Here is a 24,097-nt window from a genome sequence, read left to right on the forward strand (position 1 = left end):
TTTGAATTTTTTTTTTTTAATCAAGAAAGGATGCTGGATTTTGTTGAATACCTTTTCTGTGTTAATAGAGATGATTGTGATTTTTTCCCCTTTCGATTTGTTAACGTTGTGTATAACATTAATTGGTTTTCTTGTGTTGAACCACCCTTGCATACTTGGAATAAAACTCACTTGGTCATGGTATATAGTTCGTTTAATCTGCTGTTGGTTTCAATTTGCAAGTATCTTTTTTTGAGGATTTTTGCATCTGTAGTCATTAAAGAGATTGGTCTGTAGTTTTCTTTTCTTGTAGTATCTTTATCTGGCTTTAGTGCTAGGGTGATTTGGTGTCATAGAATGAGTTAGGGAGTGTTTCCTCTTAACTTTTTTTTGAAGAGTTTGAGCACGATTGGTATAAATTCTTTGAATTATTGTTACAATTCACTGTGAAACCAACTGCACTGAGATTTTCTTTGTTGGGAGGTTTTTGATGACTGATTCAATCACTTTACTTATAATTGGTCTTTTGAGGTCTTCTATTTCTTCTAGAGTCAGTGTAGGTTGTTCATGTGTTTCTAGGACTTTGCCTGTTTCATCTGAGTTGTCTAATTTGCTGGCAAACAGTCATCCTCTTATTATCTCTTTTATTTCTGTAAGGTCAGTAGTAATACCCTCCCCCTGTTCTGATTTTATTTATTTGCATCCTCTCTTGTTTTTCTTTGTCATTCTAGCCAACAGTTTGTTGATTTTATTGATCTTTTCAATGAACCAACTTTTGATTTTGTTAATTCTATCATTTTTTTTCTTGATTTAATTTATTTCTGCTCTAATCTTTGTTTTATTTCTTTCCTTTCACTTGCTTTGGGATTAGTATGCTGTACTTTTTCTAGTTCCTTTTTCATTCGCACAGAGTCTGTATGAAAATTTTCAGGGGTCTTTGTTAGGTATGATAGGTTGCTCTTTATTCTGTGTTTATAACTTGTGTACTTTTTAATTGACTTCACAGCACAAATAGTCATGCAAATGTTTAAGCAAAAAAGACATTGTATTAAGCAGAATCTACACTGTATTGTCAAATTTTGGACTGGTTGCTAAATAAAGTGTGCTGTCAGTATTTACTAAAAACAGAACCCTTCAAGTTATATTAATTTATGAAAAAGAAAAAAGAACAATTAGGTAACATAAGTTTATTCAAAAAAGAAGTGGAAAGTGAGATACTGGTATCTTGAAGTCACACTACAGTAGTTTGATGGTAGGTAAATTTTCCATGTATTAGTATCATTATTATTTTAAAATGAATGCCTAAGGGGAAAAAAGAAACCTGGGTACTTCCTAACTATTTAAAACTCAAATCCTAATAAATTGCAAAATCTCGTCTCAAAATTAAAGTCTAAGTTCAGAGCCTAGTGAACCATTGTAGGGAAACAGGGAGTAATAAAAACAAACAGCATTTTCAAAAAGAGTTTCATCTGAACAGGGAAGATGAATTGTAACTTCTCATCTTGTTAGAAGATGGAAAGCCTTCAAAGCTATTGAGGCAGCAAGGATCTGGCATTCTGTTTTGTTTCAGCTAAGCATTCCCAAACCAGTCCTCTAACATGAATGATACTTCATTTTAGCATCTCCATGGCACATAATGCCTTTTCCCAACTCTTTTATTGTAGCTGATAGCACAGCGTATTTTCTTTAGGGGGTACCTAGCTGTTCTCAGTTCCCTGGGTTTAGCCAAAGGATGAGGGCCCATTGTTACTCAGCAGCTGGTGGTACTGGGAGGACGTTGCCATGCTGGTGAAAGGAGATTGGACGCTTTTAGCTGTGTTGAGGGAGGTGGTGGGATGTGCATGTTCAGGTTTGGTTTGTAAGCCATCCCTGTGGGTGGTAGGGCATGTGGTGGCAGTGAGGTGGCAAGGAGACCTGGCATCCACATGCATCTGTCTGTGCACCTGCTGGGCTACACCGTCCCATATGTTTTGATATGTTGTTTTTTCATTTTCATTTGTCTCGAGATATTTACTGATTTCTCTTGCAGTTTCTTGTTTGAGCCACTGATTGTTTGAGAATGTATTGTTTAACCTTCATATATTTGTAAATTTTCCAGTTTTCTACCTGTTAATTGTTCTCAGTTTAATTCCATTGTGGTCAGAGAAAGTACTTTATGTAAATTCAATTAATTTCTATTCATTGAAACTTGCTTTGTGACCCAATATGTGGTCCATGAGCACCCAAGAATATATATCCTGATGTCTTGGGGTGCAGTGTTCTGAATATGTCTGGTAAATCTAGTTTATTTATCATGTTATTCAAATTATCTGTTTCTTTATTGATACCGTGTCTAGATGTTCTACCCATTGCTGAGAGTGGTATAATGAAGTCCCCAGATATTGTTAAGAGACATCTATTTCTTCTTAATGTACTTTGGGGCACCCTGGTTAGGTGCATAAATATTTATGTTTGTTATTTCTTCTTGGTGGATTGCTCTTTCTTATATATTGTCCTTCTTTTAATAGCTTTTGACTTAAGATCTATTTTGTCCAATATAGTGTAGCTACCTCAGCTCTTTTTTTGGGTACTGTTTGTGTTGAATATCTTTTTCCAGCCTTTTGCATCTGTGTTCCTGGGTCTAAGGTGAGTCTCTTGTAGACAGAATATAGATGAGCCATACTTAAAAAAAAATCCATTCTGCCAATCTGTGTCTTTTGATTGAAGAGTTTAGTCCATTAGCATTCAATATTATTTGTGTAAAGGCAATACTTCAACCATTTTATCCTTTGATTTTTATATGTTGTATTTTATTTTTTCTCTCTTTTTACCCTTTTCCTTACCCTTACTGAAGATCACTTCTACATTTTCCTCCATGCCTCTCTCTCCTATCTTTTCTTTTCAGCTTGCAGAACTTTCTTAAATATTTCTTGTAGGAGAGTTCTCTTGTTGATGAGTTATCTCAGTTTCTGTTTATGTGTGAATGTTTTAAGCTGTTCCTCATTTTTTTGGGAACAGTTTTGCCAGATTAAGAATTCTTGGCTGGCAGTTTTTCTCTTTCAGCACCTTAAATATATCATACCATTGCCTTCTCTCTTCCATAGTTTCTGATGAGAAATCAGTATTTAGTCCTACTGCGGTTACCTTGTATGTGGACAAATCAGTTTTCTCTTGCTGCTTTTGGAATTTTCTCTTTATCTTTCACATTTGATATTCTGATTAATATGTGTTTTAGAGTAGTTCTATTAGGATTTATTTTGTTTGGAGTATGAGCGCTTCTTGGATATGGACATTTATGTCTTTCATAAGAATTGGATAATTTTTGGCTATTATTTCCTTGAATATTCTTTATGCCCCTTTTCCCTTATCTTCTCCTTCTGGGACACCCATGCCATGTATGTGTGCATGCTTTGTGAGATCCTGCTCAATTTTTTCCCCCATTCTTTTCTCTGTTTGTTCTTCTATCTGTAAGGTTTTGATTGTCCTGTCTTCTGGTTCACTGATTTTATCTGCTACCTGTTCAAATCTGCTGTTGTATGCCTCCAGTGTATTTTTAATCTCTTCTATTGTGCCTTTCATTCCCATAATTTCTGTTATGTTTCTTTTTATACTTTCAAATTCATATATTGTCTTCTTAATATACTTTATCTATTTAACTATATTTTACTTCCTCTTCTTGAATTGATTTAGTTTGTTTGAACATCATTGATTAGTTGTTTCAAATTCTATGTATCCTTCAAAGTTTTAAGTTGTTCCTTTGACTGGGCCATGTCTTCCTGTTTCTTGGTATGGCTTGTAATTTTTTGCTGCTACTGTGTATCTGACTGTCTTAATAGTTTACTCTCAAGGTCAGTTTCTCTGTTGCCTGAGGTTTTATTGTTGATGAGCTTTGTGTTAAGGCTCTTCTTTGATACTTTGGTCAACTTATTCTAGATGTCTAGAATGGCTGTGTGTAACTGATTAGATTTTCCCACAACTCTTCTTCATCTGATTCTTGCCTAGAACTTGTGATACAATTTTAAGATTGTACTATTCGTGCAATTGTTTCACCCCAGGAGAAAGTTTCCTTTCCTCTGTTCCCTCTCCAAAAATCTTGATCTGTTCTGTTTATTTTTGTTTTGCCTCTATAGTTTATTTTTATTTATTTAATTTTTAAACTCTCCTTTCATTACCTTTAGCTGCCTTTGTCTAGAGGGCAAATTCTGGAGGAGGGTCACTCTGAAGAGCACTTTCCCAAGTGAGTATTTCCCAGCCATAACAGGGTCAGGAATCCACAAAGGGGGCTCAGATCAGCTCGACAGAGCCCTGGGGAGAGGGTCAGAAAAGACACCAAAAGCCTTTTTGATGACTCCCCTAAGCTGTGCTATCCTGGCCTGGTCAGCAGGTGGCACTCTTCAGGAAATTGTTCCTCACAGCCCTAAGGACGAACCATGTCTATAAACTTCCACCACCTCTCTCTCATCAGGGACAGGTTGAAACAGTGGCTGAAATAGCAGCTCAGAGTTGGAACCTAGTGATCCAAATTTGCTGATCAAATGCCATGATCAGTGCTCAGCTGTGTTCTTCCTCCCCCCTCATTCTTGGGGAAGAGAGATTCCATATCCCTCTCTATCCACAGTAGCCAGCCAGGGACCAGACCCTGAGGTGGCCCACTTTGAGAATGGGGGATGAGTTCTGGCAGCCACTGTGGAAAGAACTACTCTCAGTTCCTTACCACAGTTTACAGCCTCTTCCTCACACACTTCCCTGGATGCTACACAGCACTCCCCTGGCCTCTGGAGCCCCAAAGCAGTCATTCCAGACAATTCCTGGTCTATCTACTTGCTGTTTTGGAGAAGTGTGAGTCCTGGAGCTCCCTTCTTGCCATCCTTCCCCAAAATTCCTCTGTTTCCATTTCCCATGTGCAATTACATTGCAGTTTCTATGACAGGGCATAAAATTAGCTATTGTTTTTATTGATCAGATTGTGGTCCAGACTTGTTTTGGGTACGGCAAAATATAGGGAGTGGTTGGACCTGGATTTTTTTTAATTTCATTTTTCTGGGGTGATTTTTTTTTTCTTTCCCCTTCTGGATCTCCATTTATTGAGCAATTACTATATGCTGGGTCCTGTGCTAAGCTCTTTTTCAAACATTACTTCATTTAATTTTCATAATGGCAGGTATAATTAATTTCCTTCTTTTACTGATGAGGAATTGAGGTTTTAAAGTTAGTTAACTTGCCCAATGTTATATGACCAGTAAGTAGCAAAGCAGGATTTGAACCTAGGTCTTTCTGATTCCGAAAGTTATGCTACTATCCAGAACATTTCCATCATGGTAGAAAGTTCTGTTGGACAGCACTGTTACAAACTCTCTGAGGCCTGGTACTGTGTGTTATTTATCTTCATGTCCTTCATGATGTGTATGCCTGCATAGGTGCTCAATGATATGTGTGGCATGAAGGGCTAGATTCAAAGGAATGTAGAGGTCAGATGAATCTGGAAGCTTGGCCCCTCATTGAGCATACTCTTATGGCTGAGGGAAGGATGATGGGTAAGAGAGAATCCTGAGATTCCTGTATATAGTCCTTGCTGCTAGCAAGCTTAGCTCCAAATTAAGTAGATGAACGTGGAGAGGCATTTGCACTGTCGGTAGATTCTTGAAAACCTGAACGATCCCAAATGTAGGAGCTGGAGATGGAAAGGGACTCAGGAATCAGTTTGCTCTATTAATGAGAATTTGTGTCTTCCAGCCTTGAAAGAACATCGTATTTTTTTGATGAGTGGTAATATCCTCACCTCCACGTGAGTATGTGAGTGTGTATGTCTGTGCATGTGTATGTGTGAGTTTATTTAGAAGCTGATTGAAGGTGACTTTGGGGCTTCTTTAGTTGAAATGTGGGTGCCATTTGCAGTAGATGCTGACTCAGTTTCATCATCTGTGAGTTGTCACATTTTTTTGTGAGTTGTCATCATTCTACATTTGTGGTGCATACATGGCTTGCCTTGAGGTATGCAGAGTGTACCGGGGACACACACAGTCTCTGCCCCTGAGAGCTGATGTGCCAAGTAACTCGTGAGTTGGATATAGACTGGCCTTCCTGAGCTTGTGTGACCAGAAAAGGCTCCCTGCATTGCGCATTGTTTCGCAAAGTGACCATCACATTATACCAAGATACCCCTGCCCTGGGACTGAGTTAAGTTACAGGTCGGGGGAGCAGTGCCCAGCTCTCCTCCTTGGTGCAAAGGCCTGAAGGGTGAGGCTGATGCTTTCTGAGGGCTGCCAGTGCCAGAGACAAGTGCAGAGTGAGTCCAATCTAAAGAAAATGGTGGAATAGGTCTGTCTGGGGAGTTAGTATCCTTCTCACCAAAACACACACACACACACACACACACACACACACACACACACACACCTTTGCTCATGTTCTTTTGCCTTAAAATACCCTCTTTTTTTTTTTTAATCTTAATCTGTTCACATTCCACTTCACAGGCTAGCTGTGTGTCTTAGCCAGGGTTCATTCAAACCAGTAATTTGAACAGGGAAAATTTAATGTAAAGAATTATTAAGGTAATTGTGTCCTGAAAGGGGTAAAAGAAGATTCTAAGGGTACAGAAGTAGCAAATGTATCAAGCAGCTATTCCTCTTAGGGCTGAAGGAGATTGAACAAGGAAGGGACCAAGAACTCTGCAGTGGGCCCCATGTCTGCCTGCAAGGCTGAGCTTCAGACCTGCCCCAGGGCCATGCAGCTGCCAGCATGGCCTGGCAACATGGCCCATGGGAGCAGCCTGCCAGGCGGCAGAGATATCTGTGGGAGGGTGCCAGCTGGACCCTCTGGTGTGTAGGAGTAGCCGGATAGGTGGTGGAGAAACTTAATGGAAGGTGCTGGTTATGCTGGTCTGTAAGGAAAATCCTTCAGTTGGCAAAGAGATTCACTGGCAGATATGGGCCAGCACTAATTTGTAGGTGTGGACTGCTGGGTCATCATGAAACTCATTGTAGGATGTGCTGGTGTACCCCAGAAAAGCCATGCTTTAATCCAGTCTAATGGGTGTAGACCCATTGATGGATGGAACCTTTTGATTAGGTTGTTTCTATGGTGATATGACCCACCCAACTGAGGGTGGGACATCTTGGATAAATTATTTCCATGGAGATATGACCCCCCACTCATACAAAGTAGAAGTTAATTAGTTTACTGGAGTCCTTGAAAGAGTTCACGGAGTGAGAGAGAGAGCTCAGAGCCAACAGAGAGAGCAGAGAGATGAAACCTAGGCATAGATGTTTGGAGATGCAGAATGAAATGCCCCAGGAGATGCCAGAAGCTGAGAGAGCCATTTAAAACCAGAAGCCGGGAGAGTAGAGCAGATGTTGCTGTGTGCCTTCCCACGTGACAGAGAAACCCTAGACATAATTGGCCTTTCTTGAGTGAAAGTATCCTCTTGTTGATGCCTTAGTTGGACATGTTCATGGCCTCAGAACTATAGCTTGTAATTTAATAAATCCCCTTTATGAAAGCTAATCCATTTCTGGTATATTGCATTCCTGGCATCTTTGACAAACCAAAACAGAGGGTATGAGCCAGAAATGGTCTATAAGACGAGCCCACCAGGAAGTGGGGACTGTTGGCGGGTCACTGAAATGGGCCCAAATGAGCTTCTCACAGGTTCATCCGCTGGCTGCTGTGCTGAAAACAGCTTACTGGAATCAGTGAGGGAAACCCCTTCCTCCTGCTGGAGCCTTGGAGTATACCTCAGCGCCCACTATTGACAAAGCCTAATCTCCAGCCGTTTGTCAAAGGAGAAATGACTCCATGTCACAAAGCAGAGCTAAGAAGGGTGGGCTTGCAGCTGAGAAGCCATAAATTCATAACTGGCCATTCCACTTTCCCTGCAAATCAAGTCCTTCTTTTAATTGCAGGTGTCTTGGCACACATCACCTGCCCTTTCATGTATCTGTTATTCTGCTGTTCTCTGCTGTCTGGTGTCTCTGTCGTGTCTCTCCAGATGGTGGCGGGCAAGCACTGTTTCTTCTATATCCCCCATCGTACTAAGGTGCTGGGCACATACCAGGTACTTGGTCAATACCTGGTGGTTGATGTCCTTACTGGGAGGGGAGTTAAAACTGGGACTTACCCTCATCCCTTCTTCCAACTCTCTGCCTCTTTTTGGATTCAATGTGACAACCCCCCAGCTGGACCCCAGAGTAGCTTTGCGGTGGGTTTGAGTGTGCATCCCTCACCCCTCTGATACTGGGAATCGTCCAGCTGAATCCAGGCCCTGGTTGCACTGGAGTTTCAGGACTAATGGACATGTGGATGCCTGTTTGGCTTTCTCTTATTCTGCTGGTGATGACACATTTTCTCCTCTGCTGGGTTGGAGTTGGGGGCAGTTGCTTGAGCTGAAAAAGCTGTGTCCATAATAGTCTGAACTTTTGTATGGTGAAGGGAGATGCCCACCTCCATGTTTGACCAGTCTCTGCTGTGCCCTCTTTCTTACTTCCTTGGAACTGTGGTTGGAATGTGACTTCAGCCAGCTGTGGTGCTGACTGTACCCAATGCCACGTGGCTTTCCACTATCTGACACTGACTAGCTTGGTTCCTGATTTCAGATTGTCAGGAAAGAAAATCTCCCCTCCTCTCCTTGACTCATCTAGTGGTGTACTCTCTCTCTCTCCTCTCTTGCTTTTTCTCCCTCCTTTCTACCCTCTTCATCTCTCCTCTCCCTAGCTGTCATTTCCCATCCTCTCCCCTCCCTTCCTGTCCCTTCCCTTCCCTTTCTCTCTTACACTTAATTCTTATAATTAATCTCCTTCCCTCTGCACCCTCTTGCCAGGGAAAAGAGACTTTTATTGGCCCAGTTTGGACCTGGTATCCACCTCTAGCCTTGAGGATTCTGCTCAGGGGCTTGGCTCACATGTCCATAGGGTTCTCCAAGAATGGGTTAGTGTGGGAGGTAATGGCAGAGATTCCCAGCAGATGCAGATGTGGGTGGGCATCTGAGGGCCTGAGGACAGCCTTCTGTCCCTGGATTCTGGAGTGTCCGCTCTGCTGTTGCAGGAGCCAGGCAGATGGTTTCCTTGGCTGCTGGGTTGAGGATGTTCAGGGCTGCCTTGTTCTCTTCTTTATTTCTAAGGTAACTGTTTCCCATGTGGTTCACTTGGCAACTAATTATGTAGGATTGTTGAACATTTCTTCCATCTTTGTTGCTGTTATGTAACTCTTTGCATTCTTTTATGGCCCCAAGGATGTGCCTAATTATGTCAGCATCCTCCATAGCACTTACCAGACAGTAAGTCCATCATAGAAGTCCAATTTCTCCGCGTTGACTTCGATGGTAGAAAGGGGTATCGGGGCCCCAAGGGCGCTGGGATCTTTTTTCTCCTGTGTGTGCCACTGCTTCGTCGTGCCTCAGAGGCTGTAGCTCCTGGAAGGCAGGACCTGAGTCTGAAGACATTCTCCTGGGCAGGGGTGGTAAGTGGGGATGCATAGCCTGGGTGCTGATGGGAATGACCTCTCAGCTCTGGAAGGACAGACGGATATCAGGGTATATGTTAAGGTTGCTCTGTCTTGGACAGCCTGCCCAGCTGCCTGCCCCATGTGTCAGATGGCTGCTGGTAAAACAGTTCCTGTGATTCCTAGGAGACCCCTGTTAAAGTTTGCTATACTGGGGTGAGTTTGGAGAGCCCTGAGTTTGGAGTGTCTCCTTTACCTTCCTTTGACATTTCTTTTTAAGCGCAACAACTGAGTTTTCATCTTGCCTGCTCCCCAGGGCTGCTGTGAGGATCAAATGAAATAAAATATGTGGCCATATTTTATAAATCACAGAGCTTCAAACAAACAGAAAGTTTTATTGTACATCTGAAGGGTGGGTGGCAAACACATTAGTTCAGTGTACCCTTCAGTGAATCATTTAGTGGATTAGACTTGGTTAAAAGCCTGGAGGGGGTGGGGCCCAGACCAGGTAAGTTTTGATGGAGAGGTGGAGATTGAAAGCATGGGGCCAGCCTCAGTATGAGCTTGCACTTGGTTGCTCAAGGTACCAGGATACTGAAGGAGGACAGTGAGTGAGAAGGTGAGTGTGTGTGTGTGTGTGTGTGTGTGTGTTCGTGTTCCTGCCCTGAACACTGGGGAATAAGTAAGGGTTTAGAGCAGAGGGGGCAGGGAAAGGCAGCATGTCCAGAGCAGAGTCTGCACTCACACCTCCCTGGTCCCCTTGTCCCCCACAGGTGCACCTTCGCTCTGCCAGGCGTCTCTGTGAGCTCTGCTGTGCCAACCGGGGCACCTTCATCAAGGTGGGCCAGCACCTGGGGGCTCTGGACTACCTGCTGCCGGAGGAGTACACCAGCACACTGAAGGTGCTCCACAGCCAGGCCCCACAGAGTAGCATGCAGGAGATCCGCCAGGTCATCCGCGAGGACCTGGGCAAAGAGGTACCTGCCTCTGCCAAGAGGGATGGGTCCCTGCACGGTCTCGTTCTGGAAACGCCCCGGTAGACTTCCTGCTGCCTGGCTGCAGGGGTGCTGGGGTGCCACCATTGATGTTGAGCCAAATATCACAGCAGCTTTCATGCTGAAATCCAGGAGGTTAGATGGAGCCTCAATGGCCCTCAGTAAAATATATGAGTTGGACCATATGAAGTTGTTGGTATTAGACTCTTTTTGACTTGCAACCTAATGTGATTCATATGGTTCAATCTAATGGCTTGCAGTTGTTGAGTTTTTACTTCATATTGGAGGACTGTTTTGTGCTCCATGCATTATCTCCTTTACTCTTCATGGCGAGCATATGACGTAGGTGCTGCTATTAACCCCATTTTGTGGATGAGGGATGGAGGCCTAGGGTGGTAAAGTAAACCGTCCCAGGGCACTTTAAGTAAGCGATTGCAGTACACCACTTTACGATGCTGCCAATAAACTGTCCAAATTGTTCAACGCATTGTCTTGTTCAAAATGCATTGGTAGGCAGTCATCTAGCCTCTGCTTGTTAATGTGACAGAAAGCTTACTCTCTCACCTGCTGCCCAGAGTAGATTGTTCGGTCTTTCATCTCTAGTTGTAAGCAAGTGTTTCCTTACACATTCTAAATATACCCCGGAAAACTGAATTTTTCTAATCCTCATTCTACACCTACCCCCCCCTCACCCCCCCAGGAGCTACAGAGAAGGGGCAAAGGGCCCTTCTGTACTACCAGCCCTGTCCTGGTCACACTCCTTTGGACTCAGGCATGTTTGCTAGTGACATGCAGAAAGTTTAGCATCTGAGACTGGGCACAGTGGCATGAACCCTTGCTGCCTGTTCTCACCACTGTGCTTCTGGGAACGGGGAATAATTTGAACCATGTCTGCAGGTCGAGCCCAGCCTTACATATTTTATGGTACAATTTGAGGGTAGTTTAGAGATCCCTCTCTAAGGAACAAACCACAGTACACTGCAGTGTACTGAACAAACCGCTGCATTTGAGCTATTAGAGAGAGAAGGCTTTGGGCCTTCCTGAGTTTCTTGAGCAAGTAATCATAAAGTCAAGCCTCACCTGAGGGTAGTTCACAACCGTTAATGGCTCCCAATTGCTCTTAGAATAAAATCCTCAGCAGGACTTTCCAGGCCCATCCCAACTTGGTGTCCAGCTGCCAGTGAGCTTCATGAATGTGACTTAGTGGGACAGAGTGGCATGTGGCTTGAGCTTGGTTCTAGAGCCAGATGGCGGGGCTTGAATTCCCTCTGCCCCTCTGGACTGTGTGACCTTGAGCAAATTATTTATCCTCTGGTCACCTTGCCTTTCAAGGTGTAAAATGGGGATTAACTGTAGTTTCTGCCTCCTAGGGTTGTTGTGAATATTAGAAGAGATAATGAATGGCACATGCTTGGTCCAGGGCCTGAAGAGCTACTGTTACTGTTGTTGTTTCCCTGTGCTCTGGTCACATTGCACTCCTTGTCTCAGACACTTTGTGTCCCTTCAGCCCTCTGTGCCTATGTCCATGGTCTACCATCTGCCTGGAATGTCTTTATTCCATGCTCTACTTATCGAACAGTTCTTTGTTTTTCAGGGCCATTTGTCCCATCTATCTGTCCATCTATGAAGGCATCATGCTAGGTGCTGGGTGTCCTAGCCAAATCCCACCTCCACTGTGAAATCATCTCTGACCCTCCTTAGGACAAAGCTGTCCTTCCTTCAAGTTCTACAAGGTTTTTCTGCCACTTGTGCAGCTTGTGCTGTGGTTAGTTGTCCCGCTGCAAGTCATTACCTCTCGCAGAATGAAGACCATGGCTGTCCTTTTACCCCAATCCGCAGTGCTCACAACAGGGTCTGGCCTTTAGTAGGTGTCCTGTGTATGCTTAGGGAACCATTGGAGGAACCGTGACGCTGAGAGTGTGGGGGAAGGTTTGATGAAGATCAGTTGTTCCATTTTTATTGATCCGCATGGAGTGGCCCTAGCTATCAGTCTCTTGTTGTAGAGCTGGTGCCAGGTGCCCAGCTTCAAACCAAAGATCTCTCATGTCTCCTGCCCTGACCTGGCGGAGGGGACCTCATGAACTGAATGTTTTGCAGGCCCATATCACACAGGAGGTGAGTATAGACACCTCTGTGGATTCCCTTGCCAGTAAGGAACATTTACTCCAGATGGAGAGAGATTGAGTCAAGGGTAGACCTGATTTAAGGTGGAAGCCAGGTTAGGTGGGGGATGCCCTGCAGTGAGGATGTGGTTGGCCAGTGCCTGGCTTTGCCTTTTACCAAGACTGTTGGCCTCCTGCTTCCAACAGCACAGTACTCACCCCCAAATTAAAACTAAATAAATCACTGTAATAACAGTGCAAAGTGCATCATTGCTGGTATGTGGCAGCTCAGTGGGGGTGGATGTGAAGTGGGGGAGGCAGCGGGAAATTAACCCTTGGAGGCCGATTTGTCTGTGGAGAGGTGTGGAGGGTGGTGGCGTGGGGGCGAGCACAGGCGGGGCTCCCATCCACCCAGATGGAGCGAGATGGGAAGTTCCACAGCCAGCAGTCAGGGTGGGCCCCCCACCTGGCTGAGGACCAAGGATGTTGGGGGTTGGGAGCTGTCACCTGCACCTTCAGGGCCTCTTCTCCAGATCTGTCTGGCCACGTGGTCCTGAGCATGGCCGAGTGGCTCCTGCCCTTGAACGTCTCTAGTGCTCTGAGAATGGCAGGCTGGGGTCATAGTCAGGGTTCTGAGGGGGCCTCTTACAGCTGGGAGGCTCAGAAGCCTCGGGTTTCTTACCCGGGCCCACATAGGCACATGATCAGTCTTCCCTCCCCCCTTCCTCTTCTTCCTCCCTCCTGGGAAGATGGCATTTGTTCCCGGTGACACACTTTTTCAGCCTGTGGGTGGAGGGAGGGGAAAGGGGCTATGTGGGAAGCGGGTTAGGTGAGTGTGGGGGTGTAAGGGCGGAGGGAAGTCACTCACTTTGCATTTTCCTCCTCCTTCAGCCCCTCCTGTGACACTTTTCCTGGAGGGGAGCCACTCTCACCCTGGGAACATGTTTTGAGTGGGGCCCACTCATCTCGGGCTCTGCACCAGCCCTGGGAACTACCCTGGATAGCTCCCCTTTGTCCCTGGTTTCAGGAATGTGGCTAAAAGATGCTGAGTCCATCCATCCTCTGCCACCGCCTTCTTTCTAGGTCCTAGTCCTAGGTATGTTCTGAGATTACCCAGAGCTCAAATATTGGGTGACTGACATCTCAACTTCAGGCTGAAGAGAGGGGAGAGCTGGTTAGGTAGCCTTGTGCTGGGGAGTTCCAGCCTGAGCTGGGTGATTCCATTGGTGCCTATTGGGGGCCCCGCCCATCAGCTGAGGCCTCAGAGCAATCCTGTCCTGAGCAGATGGGGCTGGCCCCAAGGGGTGCCCCCTGCATGGGGTGGGGGCTGGGATGGAGGAAGTTGCAACACTTCTGAACTCCATCATTTACATTTGGTTCTGGTTTATACCCACTCCAGGGACAGCAGCCCATGACATCAGGGTAGAGGTAAGAATGGGGAGTGAGGGCAGGCACTCTCTTTGCAGAGGGAATGTGTCTGGGGGGTTTACACAGCTAAGGGAGGGGCAGTGATAGGAGACTTCATATCTGATTACCAGACCAGTGCTTTGTCCCCTACATAACAGAGCTTCTGTTTGGCAGAAATCTTTCTGGAAAGCAGTCTTTAGTGAGTGTGCGTGCGTGTGAGTGTGTGTGTGTGTGTGTGTGTGTATGTGTGTGTTAGAAGTTTTTCAGCTAGTATTACCAGAAAGTAGCTTACTTTTTCCCTTTCTCTTAAGTTTTGAGGGATAGTTCTGGGACACAGTTAGGAGCTCAGACTCCAGGAGGTGGGGCCATTTCTCTTGACCCCAGAGTGACCTGTGTGTGGGGTGGGTTCGAGAGGGTCTCAGCCTTCATCTCTGGGCTGCCCTTGGGACTGTGGGTTCAGGTGAAGTGCTGACCTCGACCAGCAGATGGCGCCTGAGCTTGAGAGTCAGGGAGGGGTGTTGAGGACCTGGCCCATCCCTGCAGAGGGGAGCCCTGGCCAGCTAGATGAGACTGGATTCTTTCTACTCTGGTATGGTCTGTGGTTTGGAAGGAGCCTGGGCTGACATCTCTCCACACCGACTGGAACACATACAGGCCTAAGCTATGAGGCTGTCAATCACCTTGGCCTCCATGAGATTTTCTGGAGGACCTGGCCGGGTTCTTCACGTGGCCCACCAGTCTCATGCGTACACCTTCCTCATTGGCGTTAGGGGCCTTCTGAGGGTCTGGCCTATCCCTCGCTAGCTGCAGTTCTGTGGTTTAGCACCTTTTCCTTCATTCTTACTCTTGCTTGTTTAAGCAGTTGATGTTTAGTGAAGAAGGGTCAGAGCTGGACACTGGGTAAAACCAAGGACGGTAAGACCTCATACCAGCTCCTGTTGTCTGCAGCTGTAAGAGAGGTTCACTCATTGCTTTAATACCTGGGCATGTAAAGTGCCCAAGGAGTTTGCAGGACAGGGAGGTTATACTCCTTGGACGGAGGCTTCCTGAAAAAGGTGGCATGTGACCTAGGCCCTCAAAGATGGGTGGGGGTCGGAAGAGATGGAGGTTAGAGGAGGGGATTTCTGATGGGTGGGATGGGCTAAGCCAAGGGGCAGGGACAGGTAAGCTTGAAGTACGGAAGGTGAATAGTGACTAGACTTGTTGACTAGAATGTGGCCTTTGGGTTGGTGACTAGTACAACTGAGGCTACAAAGTTGGGGCAGCAGTTATATCACAGAGGGCCTTGAATGTCCTTTACATTTCCCTGTCCTGGATCGTGTGTCACCTGGGAAAGAATGTGTGAGGGGGAGCAGTGCAGGCCACCCCTAAAACAGAGCCCAGCTCAGTACCTGACACTTGGTAGGGGCTCAGCAGACACATCTGGTTGAATGGATGAGTTGCAGGGGCCCAGGAGCAGGTGGGGTAGAAGTGCAGGTGGTGGGAGGTGACTCTCTTTCCAGAAGGTAGTCTCTGAAAGGGAGAAGGAGACAGGAGACAGAAGGGTGAGCATTGAGTCTGATGAGGGGGTGTTTTAAAAAGAATCTCCTCTGACGCCTGAGCAAAGAAAGGATGCATGAAGAGACTGAAGTATATGAGGAGATGGGGTGAGGTTGAAAGAACTACACCTGATTTTCTTAGTAATGTGGGAGATGAGGTCAACTTTTATAGGTGGGAGAAGGTGTAGGAGGAAAGGTTTGAGGTGGGTGAGCACTTGGAGATAGGAGTTATAGTGGGACTTAAGAAGAAATGATTGATAGAATTGTCAACTGCCCTGCGTATGGTTATCTTTGGTTATGGACACCACACACACACACACACACACACACACACACACACACATCTACCCCTCTTCCCCCAGTATATTCCAAGAAATGATATACTTTTCTTTGTCATTCTGGCATATAGTTGTATTAGATATGCTTCTTTCCAGATCTGAAATTCTATGTAAAACTGAAAGCACTGAGGTTAGCTGCTGGGGTGGAGCACAAATACCTTTCTGGGGCAGCGCTTACAGTGGTGTTTAGGATAGACAGAACTGACTTCTGTTCTTTTAATCATGTTTTTATCACTTTTTTAGCCCCTGAGCTCCCATGGGGGTGGAGATTTAGACTTGGCCTTATTTTATACCTTCTCGTAGTACCCAGGAAGAACTATATGCTGTAGGGTTTGATGGACCATCTAATCCGAATTTCTATGAGAGTTTAGAAGAGATAACAAGAGGTATTTTTGTGCATCAGGTGGAAGAATACACACCCTGTTGTTTTGTATGAATCCACAGGGGCAGGAGGAAGGTGATTTTAAAATTTAAAAGTCTTCTTTAAAGAAGACAGTCTTCTTTAAAAGACTGTTTAAAATCTTGTTTCACTCAAGGTTTAAACAAAAGTTCAGAAAAGAGATACAGAAGCTCCTCCCCAAGAACGTCAACCATTTATCAACTTTGGTGGGGGAGGCAGAGAGAAAGCATCCTAGGCTGGAGGACTAGCAGGGGAGCAAGGTGAGGTGGGAGAGTGCCTGGCCTGAGTAAGAAGCCCCAGGTAGAGAGAACTGTAGAGATGGAATGGAGGCCTCCATGCTGAGGGGAGGAGGCCGCAGGCATGGGTAGTGAACAGTCTGCTTTGTGATGATTCTAGTCATTTCTGCATGTCTGCACGCATTTCTGCATGGGACCTCTGCTTGCACATGGAGAACTTTGTGAGAAGTAGATAAAGGCATCCTTTCTAGGCAGGCCATGTACAAAAAAGCACCCTTTCTTCCAAGCTTTTGCGGCTCTGCTCTGCTGGATTTCATTCTGCACTCACCCCTTGGCCTGGCATTTCTCAGCCTGCACAGTTGAACCCTCAGCCCTCTGTTCACATGACACTTGAACTGTATTTTGAGCCTTTGAGTGGTAAAAATCCAAGCTGTCTGTTGGTTTTGAACTTTGTGACTTTGAGTGGGTTACTTATCACTTATGTCCTCATCTGTAAGTTGGGTTAAGTCACAGCACTGGCCACAGAGGTGAGGTTTGCTGTGAGAATTAAATGAGGTAATGAATGTGGAGCATTAGAACATGCCTGGATGGTAAATTGTTAGCACTCATTTCTGTGTTGCATTGGATGCTTTATATATGTGAGGGACTTGTAAATTTGGGTTTTAGCCAGGTTTTCTGATACGCTGTACAGTTCTCTGACCCATATCCTCTTTTGCTAGACGAAACCTTTTTCTTCCTTTCTCTGATCATACCCAGCATCCAGCTACTGGCCGGCCCCTTCCCACCCTCTGTGAGAAAGCTTTCGCTGGCTGCCTTGGAATCCAGTCCCCTGGGTGTCTGGTGTACTGCCCCTTACCTTGAGGGGCTGCTGGAAGCTCAGCGGATCACTGTTTGCCACAGTTTCCCCAGATCCTTCAGCAGCATCTCCTCTGGGACAGGGATGCCAACTTTAGTGCTCTTGGTTCCCAGGGCAGACCCCATGGCTGGGGGTGGGGGGCCCAAAGAGGAGGCATAGGTGCCCAGGGCTGCAGAGATGGTGGTTGTGCAGTATTGAGGCCCTCATCCTGCCCTCCTCACGTGTAAGCTTCCCTTACAGTGTCCTGGTGGAGCTGGATGTGGGCGCACACAGGCACCAGCACCTCCTCCTGCTCGGAGGGCATGACTTTGTAGGGGGGTGGGCATTGGCTGGCAGAACTCTCCTACCCCTGGGCACAGAGGCCCCCAAACCCTCTTCTATGCTGCCTTCAACTCCTCCCAGTCCTTTTATTTACTCACAGATATGCACTGAGCGCCTCTGTGCCAGGTCCCGTGCCTGCCCGGGGGGCTCCCACCTCTGCTCTCCTACACTGGCAGGGCCTGGCTGGGGGCTCCTCTCCTGCAGGCTGCTTCCTGGACCTCACCATGAGAACCACCCTGAAGGCTTGAGCTGCCCTTGGATACGTTTCTTCTGGTTCTAAGCACAAACTTTTCTTCGTTCCGGGGTCTGGTATCCTTTGTCTCCGGATACTGTCCTCGCAAAGGCTGCCGAGTGCGTGTTCTGGGAATGGAACAGAAGGATTCGGTGGCCGTGAAGCTGCACGCGGCAGGAGTGGGAGGCCAGAAACACAGACTTCCCTGATGGTCGCTGCCTCATCCTGCCTTCCCAGCAGCTCTTAATAAAAAATACATTTATATTGAAAACATAATGAAGAATAAAAAAAATGTTTCCCCCCCCAATAATGCCGAACATCAAAAGGAGATTTTTATCAATTATAAGAGAGGTCTTGGGCATAAAATGATAATTTAACGAGTGGGAGATGGATGGCAGGAAGCATTCATGTCAGCCAGGACGGATGGCCTCCCATTAGTCACCGGGCAGAGAGGCTGCAGCGTGCCCAGCCCTTCTCCCTGACTCCCTGCGATGCCGCCCTACAACCGCCCACGTGACCCGGCCTGCGTCCATGCCCACTGCCCTCTGTCAGGCCTGGTGTCCTCTCCTGGCCTCCTCCCTCTGGGGCTCCTGCCTACAGTGACTTGAAGCACCGTCAGGCCGATTGTCCTATAGCTTCCAGATGAACTGGACACAGCTCAGGGACCATCCCTCTCCTCTCTATGGAATAAAGACCTGTGCCGAGTCCTCAGGTGCTGCTGCCAGCTTTATTTCTAGCCTCACGCCTTCTCCTCTCTTCTGACAGCTTCTGCCCTGGCTGCACAGGGGGCTTACTCTGCTGCTCTTTCATTTCCCTGTTTTAACTCGTTGGACTTTCTTACCCTCCAAAAATGACAACAACGTACACTTTGAGTGCTTTAATTCAGGCGTTGCTTTAAAGGTTCTCATGGATCAACTCACAATTATCACTCCATTCTTATAGGTAGATGTTATTATTAATCTTATTTTACTTACGGGGAACTGAATGTACAGCTTCTGGAGAAATTTTCTCCCTCAATCTCCTCGTGTACCCCAGTTAAGATGAATGGACCCTTTTTGAATTTCCCCAGGATATTTCCTATTGCTTATTGCAGCTCCAGTGCAGTTATTTATTTCTTAATGGTTGATTGCTTACCTTACTGGTTGTTGTTCATCTTGAGACCCCCTGCCTCGCACAGGGCCTGGGTGGGCTTTGTGCATAGTAGGTATTATTAATACTGTCGAATTGAATTGCAGAGCTGCTTTTGAATTAAAGGCTTCGCTGACCTTCCCAGACAGGTTGAAGTGACTCCCTCTTGTGAATCCAGAGCCCTTGGTTTTGAACACTGGCTGTTCTTCTCGCTGCAGCCAAGCTGCCTGGGCAAATTAGTGCCTGGCTTCTCTTCTCGTGGTTGCGGGTCTCCTCCCCTTCCCCCTGAGCTGCCCTCAGTGCCTGCTCAGTACTGGGTCGTGGCATGAACTGAGACCCTCCATCAGACCCAGGCCATCGTGGCTGAGGCCCTAGAGTCACGGGGCCTGCAGTCCTTAGGGTGGCCGACTCTGTTCCTGTTTGGGCTCTGTTGTTCCTTGGGGCAGTCCTATGGGAGCCTCTGGGGCTGGCCGAGTGAGGGGATGCCTGGTGCTATCTGAATTACAGGCTAAGCATGAGGGGCAGGGCCTGGTTTCTAGGAAGAACAATGGATCATTTCTGAGGCAGCCTGCCATACGGGCTATTAAAATAGGCTTTGGAATCAGAGTGCCTTGCGTGAATCCCAAATGGTACCACATTCCCACTGCACCACCTTGGGTGAGTTACAGGTTCCTTCTCAGCCTTGGCTTCCCTATCTGTGGAAGAGTACAGCCTTCGCATCAATATGACTGTGGCGAGGATTGAAAGAATATGATCCATGTAAAGTACAGTGCTGGGCATATGGTAAACCCTCAGTAAATGTTAGCCGTGGCTAATATGTGTAGAGGTGCTATGAGTATGAAATGAGTCAGAAAGAACCAGAACCTTCTTACAACGTCCAGCGCATTACAACCTGGATCTTTATGGGATTCAACAGACTCTGGTTCCTTTTGTTCACCTTCCATTGTTCCATGGCAGGTAATCTAGGAGAATCAATAATTCATGGGTTGTGAGGGTTTAGAAATGATCTAATCCAACCCCTTTATTTCACAGACAACTTACTTTCCTTCTCTCAAGGCTCAGAGAGAGAAAGTAACTTGCCCAGAGTGGCACAGCATTGGTGGTAGAAGCAGGACTAGCAACCAAGTTCTCCTGACTGCTGATCCAGTGCCCTTCCTCCTGCACGCTTCTGTTCAGAAGTTGACAGAACGAGAGGGCCGGTGCTCAGGATGAGGCTGGACTTGCTCTCAAAGACATCCAGATGACTTCAAGTAGCAGTCACCCTTTTGGGACCTCGTGGTTTTCTATGGACTTTGAAGAAGACATATTTTCATAATGTCATACCTCAAGGTGATAGTATTCTGGGGTTTGCTTTATGCCCTTCCTTCAGCCTCCGAAGGACCAGCGGTTTGGGGGAGTTGTATCAGTGTGCTCACCAATTCATCTTCAGTGCAGAGACTCTGCTCAGGCACTTTCCCCTCTCAGGGGTCCAGTGGGCAGAGTGGTGCCCAAGCTCTGTCATTGGCGGGTGTGTTTGGGCTGTTGTATGCACACTTCTGGCAGATAAAGGGCCTCGGTTCACAGTGGCTCCTTTCACTGATTGGGACTCACTGCTTGCTGCTTTCCTCACACAGAAAATACCGATCTGTAGAGGAACTGATATGCTCTTAACTCTGTGCCTGTACTGTGGGGGATACAGAAAATGTGAAAGCAGTAGTCCCTCCCTCCCAAAGCCAAGCAGACTGAACAACACACCAAGGAAACAATCAGAGAACAATTAAGCCCTCAGCTGTGGGGCTGATGGATTGAAAGTTCAGGGGAAGTTCAGCTGAGGCTTCTTGGAGGAGGTGGGCCTTGAGCTGACCCTTGAAGGATGAGTATGATTTATAGAGAGGAGGCAGGAGGGCATGAGAGGTCGGACAGTGTACGTGGGAGAAGACGTGGTGGTGACTGCTGAACACAGCTGGCACAGTTGCCCAGCCAGACTGGCATGGCAGGAGACTGCCATTGGATGGGTGCATTAGGCCTTTTGTGATTGCAAAAAATGGAACTTCAGTTTGAATGAGCTGAGGCAAAAAGGCAAATGCAGAGTCTCATGTAATCATGTTTTAGGAAGAGTTGGGCCTCTGGGGTATCTGCTAGAATATTATTCTCTCTCTCTCTCTCCTGTCAGCTTCTCTTTACAGGTCAGCTTCATTCACAGTTGAGTCCCTCCAAGGCCCAGACATGTGGCCACTGGCAGCTCCTAGCCTTACCTCTTCCCAGCTGCACTCCCAGAAGGGCCTGCTCTCCACCTCCCCAGTTCTGGTTTATAAAATTCCCGATCACGACTCTGATTGGCTTAGCTTGGCCTTCTTAGATCACTCACTGTGGCTAGAGCAGGGGTGTGAAAGCCTGTGAGTAGTATGGCTTGGTCAGATGCCTGCCCTACACCAATTGCTGTTGCCAGGGAATTGGGGTCTGGAAGATGATGTCACTACTCTTAAGGTTTCAACCTTAAGGTTAGAGTTGGGATGAGGTGGGAAGACGCACAGCCAGAAAAGGCATGAAGGCAGGTTGGGCAGCCCAACCTTAGATATTCATTTCAGTGAGTAATAATGCCATCATTTCTATTTATTTGGTACATGCTGTGTAGTACACATTGGCTGGATGTTTTACAGATATTGTTTCTAGTGCTTATAATAGTTCTGCAAGGTTGGTAAGTTTTACTGTTCCATAAGAGAAAGCCGAGACCCTGAGATATTAGATAGTTTGCTACAATCACAAAGCTAATAAGAGGCAAAACCAGGTTTGTGCACAGGTCTATGTGGTGCCTAATCCCCCAGTCTTCTCCTGTGTGGTTGCTAGCCGTGAGGATGGGCTGGTTTCTGGAGAGCATCACAGTGGGCCACAGGCGTTAGACCTTGGTAGGACAGGCCCAAGGGAGTCGTTCCACGCCCCAGATCCCAGAAGTAAAGTTGAGTCAAATCAGCTAATATTATGTGTGTGTGTTTCTGTATCTATGTACAAGACCTGATGACTGATAAAAAGAGACGTTTTAAGTGGAGTAGGCCAACAGTGCAGGATGAAGAGAAGGAGCCCAAGGCAGGAACCCTGCGGGGAGTTTTTTCCATCATACACATTTGTCAAAGGTGAACTCTCCTTTATGGAGCCTTTTAAAAGCTGTCTCCCTGTGCTGGGCCAGGGCCAGTTTTTCTCCCTCATGCTGTCCTCCTGGACCTCAAAGCACAAGTGTCTTAGGCTGGGCAGTAAGTCAGGAGACCAATGCCGTGAACACTGACCTTGTTGGAGCTGTCCCTCCAGCTGGTTCCTCTCCTGGAGCTTCCAGAGTTCTTGTCTTTTCTTTGACCACAACGCATAGACTTCCTTTCCCTGCTTAGGAAGAAATAAGTGGATCTTCTCTTGCAGGCTGCTCAGGGTTGGGGCATTGACAGGGTGGATGTGATTACAGTGGTTTCTATCATCTTCTCCACATCTCCTGCTGAGACAGAGGACTGTCCTTTACTGGTGATGTCCAGGAGTAGACGTGATCTCAAGGAGTCATCTCAGGCCTTGCCCAGTCTTAAAATAAATGCAACTGCAAGCACTGACTGAATGCTTTCCACATGATAGGTGCTTGTCTTAGTTTGGGCTCTTCTGGAAGCAGATTCTGAAAGTAGTTTTGGGCAGGTTCAGGGGCTGTCAGTGGGGAAGTGGGTATGTGGTTCAGGGAAGAGAAGGCGGCAGTTAGTGGTGAGTCTGCTCTGTTTAGCCAACTATCACAGTGGGCAAATTGAGCTTAATCCTGTGGGCAAATCTGGGAAATGGTGTGAAACACTAGCCTTAGAATTATCCCCCCCAAGGGCCAGGGGGGAAGGTAGGGTATTTATCTAGCCAGCCCCCTAAGGGTTGTCCTCCTCAGTTGAGGGCTTTTCCTGGCAGATATTATTTCCTGCAATTGTGGAGATCCAAAAAGCCCTCAGGCCTGAATGCAAATAAATGCAAGTCAGGCTGGAGCACTGGAAAAGGTCTGACACACAGCAGCCCTATGAGAGGAGGTACTGTTGTTATTCCCTTTTGCAGAGGAGCAAACCAAGGCTACAGAGGTCAAGTCACGGGCCTGAAGTCCCACAGGGAATATGAGGCAGAGGCAGGAGCGAAACCCAGGGCTCACTCTAGAACCCAAGCTCCTAGTCCTTGCCTTTCACCCTCTCGGTAAGGAGCCTGTCCTTTTCACAAAGTTTTCCCATCCTTGCACCTTACAGCGTTCTCCCAGCATCCCAGAGTGGGTGGCAGGGCAGGCTGATGAGGAGACTTAGGAGGGCAATAAATTGAATATTTACGTGTTTCCTCTGCCCAAAATATGTATCAGATGTTTTCTAGCACGTGGTCTCATTTAGTCCTTATAGCAACTCACTGGGATAGGTAGTCCTTTTTTCATTTTCTTACAGATGTAGAAACTAAGATTCAGAGTTGTTTAGTACCTTTACTCAGGATCACACAACAGGACAGTGGCCCAGCTGGGAAGGAAGCCTGAGTCTCTTCTAACTCCAGGGACATGCAGTCTTCACTCAGGCCGCTTCAGTTTGGTGAGCAGCCCAGACCAGGAGAACAGGGTCCATGGTCAAGGCCATGCTGCTGAGCTTGGGAGGTGGGGCTGGGCCAGCACCCAGTGTGCCTCTGAGGGCCACACTCTTTCCTTTGACGTTGCACTATCCCACCATTTTGCCTTCAGGCCTGCACTGGCTGCTGGTGCAAGTTGCCCCAAGAGCCAGTAGTTGAGGTGGTGCTTTAAGAAGCTTGAGGTGAGGTTGTTAGGCTGTTCTCCATCTCACTGAGGGGAAGGTGCTACCCCTCTGCTCACTGGCTGTGGCTGGTGATGGAGAAGAGGAGCTGTCTGCTCTCTTGCTCTGCCCCTCCTGTGTCCCTTCTCATAGCTGGGACCTTCCTCTCCTGCTGCCCCAGGTCACCTCTCCCCATCTGCTTTCTGCCTGATGCTACTCCCTGCAGCGGAGGGAGTTGAGCCCCCACTGTCTAGCTGATTTGTGTTCACTGTTTAAACAATAATGTTTAATCTGGAAAAGGCTAATCAATTTTTTATGCTGATTATGAATGGGCCAGCTGTGCCTGCTTCTTTATTCACGGAGCTACAGGAACAAGCCCATTTCCCAGGCCGGGCTGCCCTGGTGATTT

The 24,097-nt window shown here is 46.8% G+C and overlaps 1 protein-coding gene and 1 pseudogene across 8 annotated transcripts in view; one reads left to right on the forward strand and one right to left on the reverse strand.

The window, feature by feature from the left end:
- The window catches only part of ADCK1 (aarF domain containing kinase 1), a 179,631-nt gene that overhangs the window by 44,522 nt on the left and 111,012 nt on the right, over positions 1-24,097 (forward strand). For 7 of the 8 annotated variants that reach the window (XM_077123210.1, XM_077123207.1, XM_077123209.1 and 4 more), the window contains one exon: positions 10,167-10,370. The exons of the other annotated variant lie outside the window; for it this stretch is intronic. In XM_077123210.1, coding sequence (XP_076979325.1) covers positions 10,167-10,370 — 204 coding nt within the window. The remainder of the gene's footprint in view (positions 1-10,166; positions 10,371-24,097) is intronic. 8 annotated transcript variants of the gene reach the window in all.
- LOC143652660 (cyclin-dependent kinase 2-associated protein 1 pseudogene) lies at positions 1,509-1,846 on the reverse strand (annotated as a pseudogene).

Source organism: Tamandua tetradactyla, chromosome 12 (genome assembly GCF_023851605.1).
Source record: "Tamandua tetradactyla isolate mTamTet1 chromosome 12, mTamTet1.pri, whole genome shotgun sequence".
Lineage (NCBI taxonomy): Eukaryota > Metazoa > Chordata > Mammalia > Pilosa > Myrmecophagidae > Tamandua > Tamandua tetradactyla.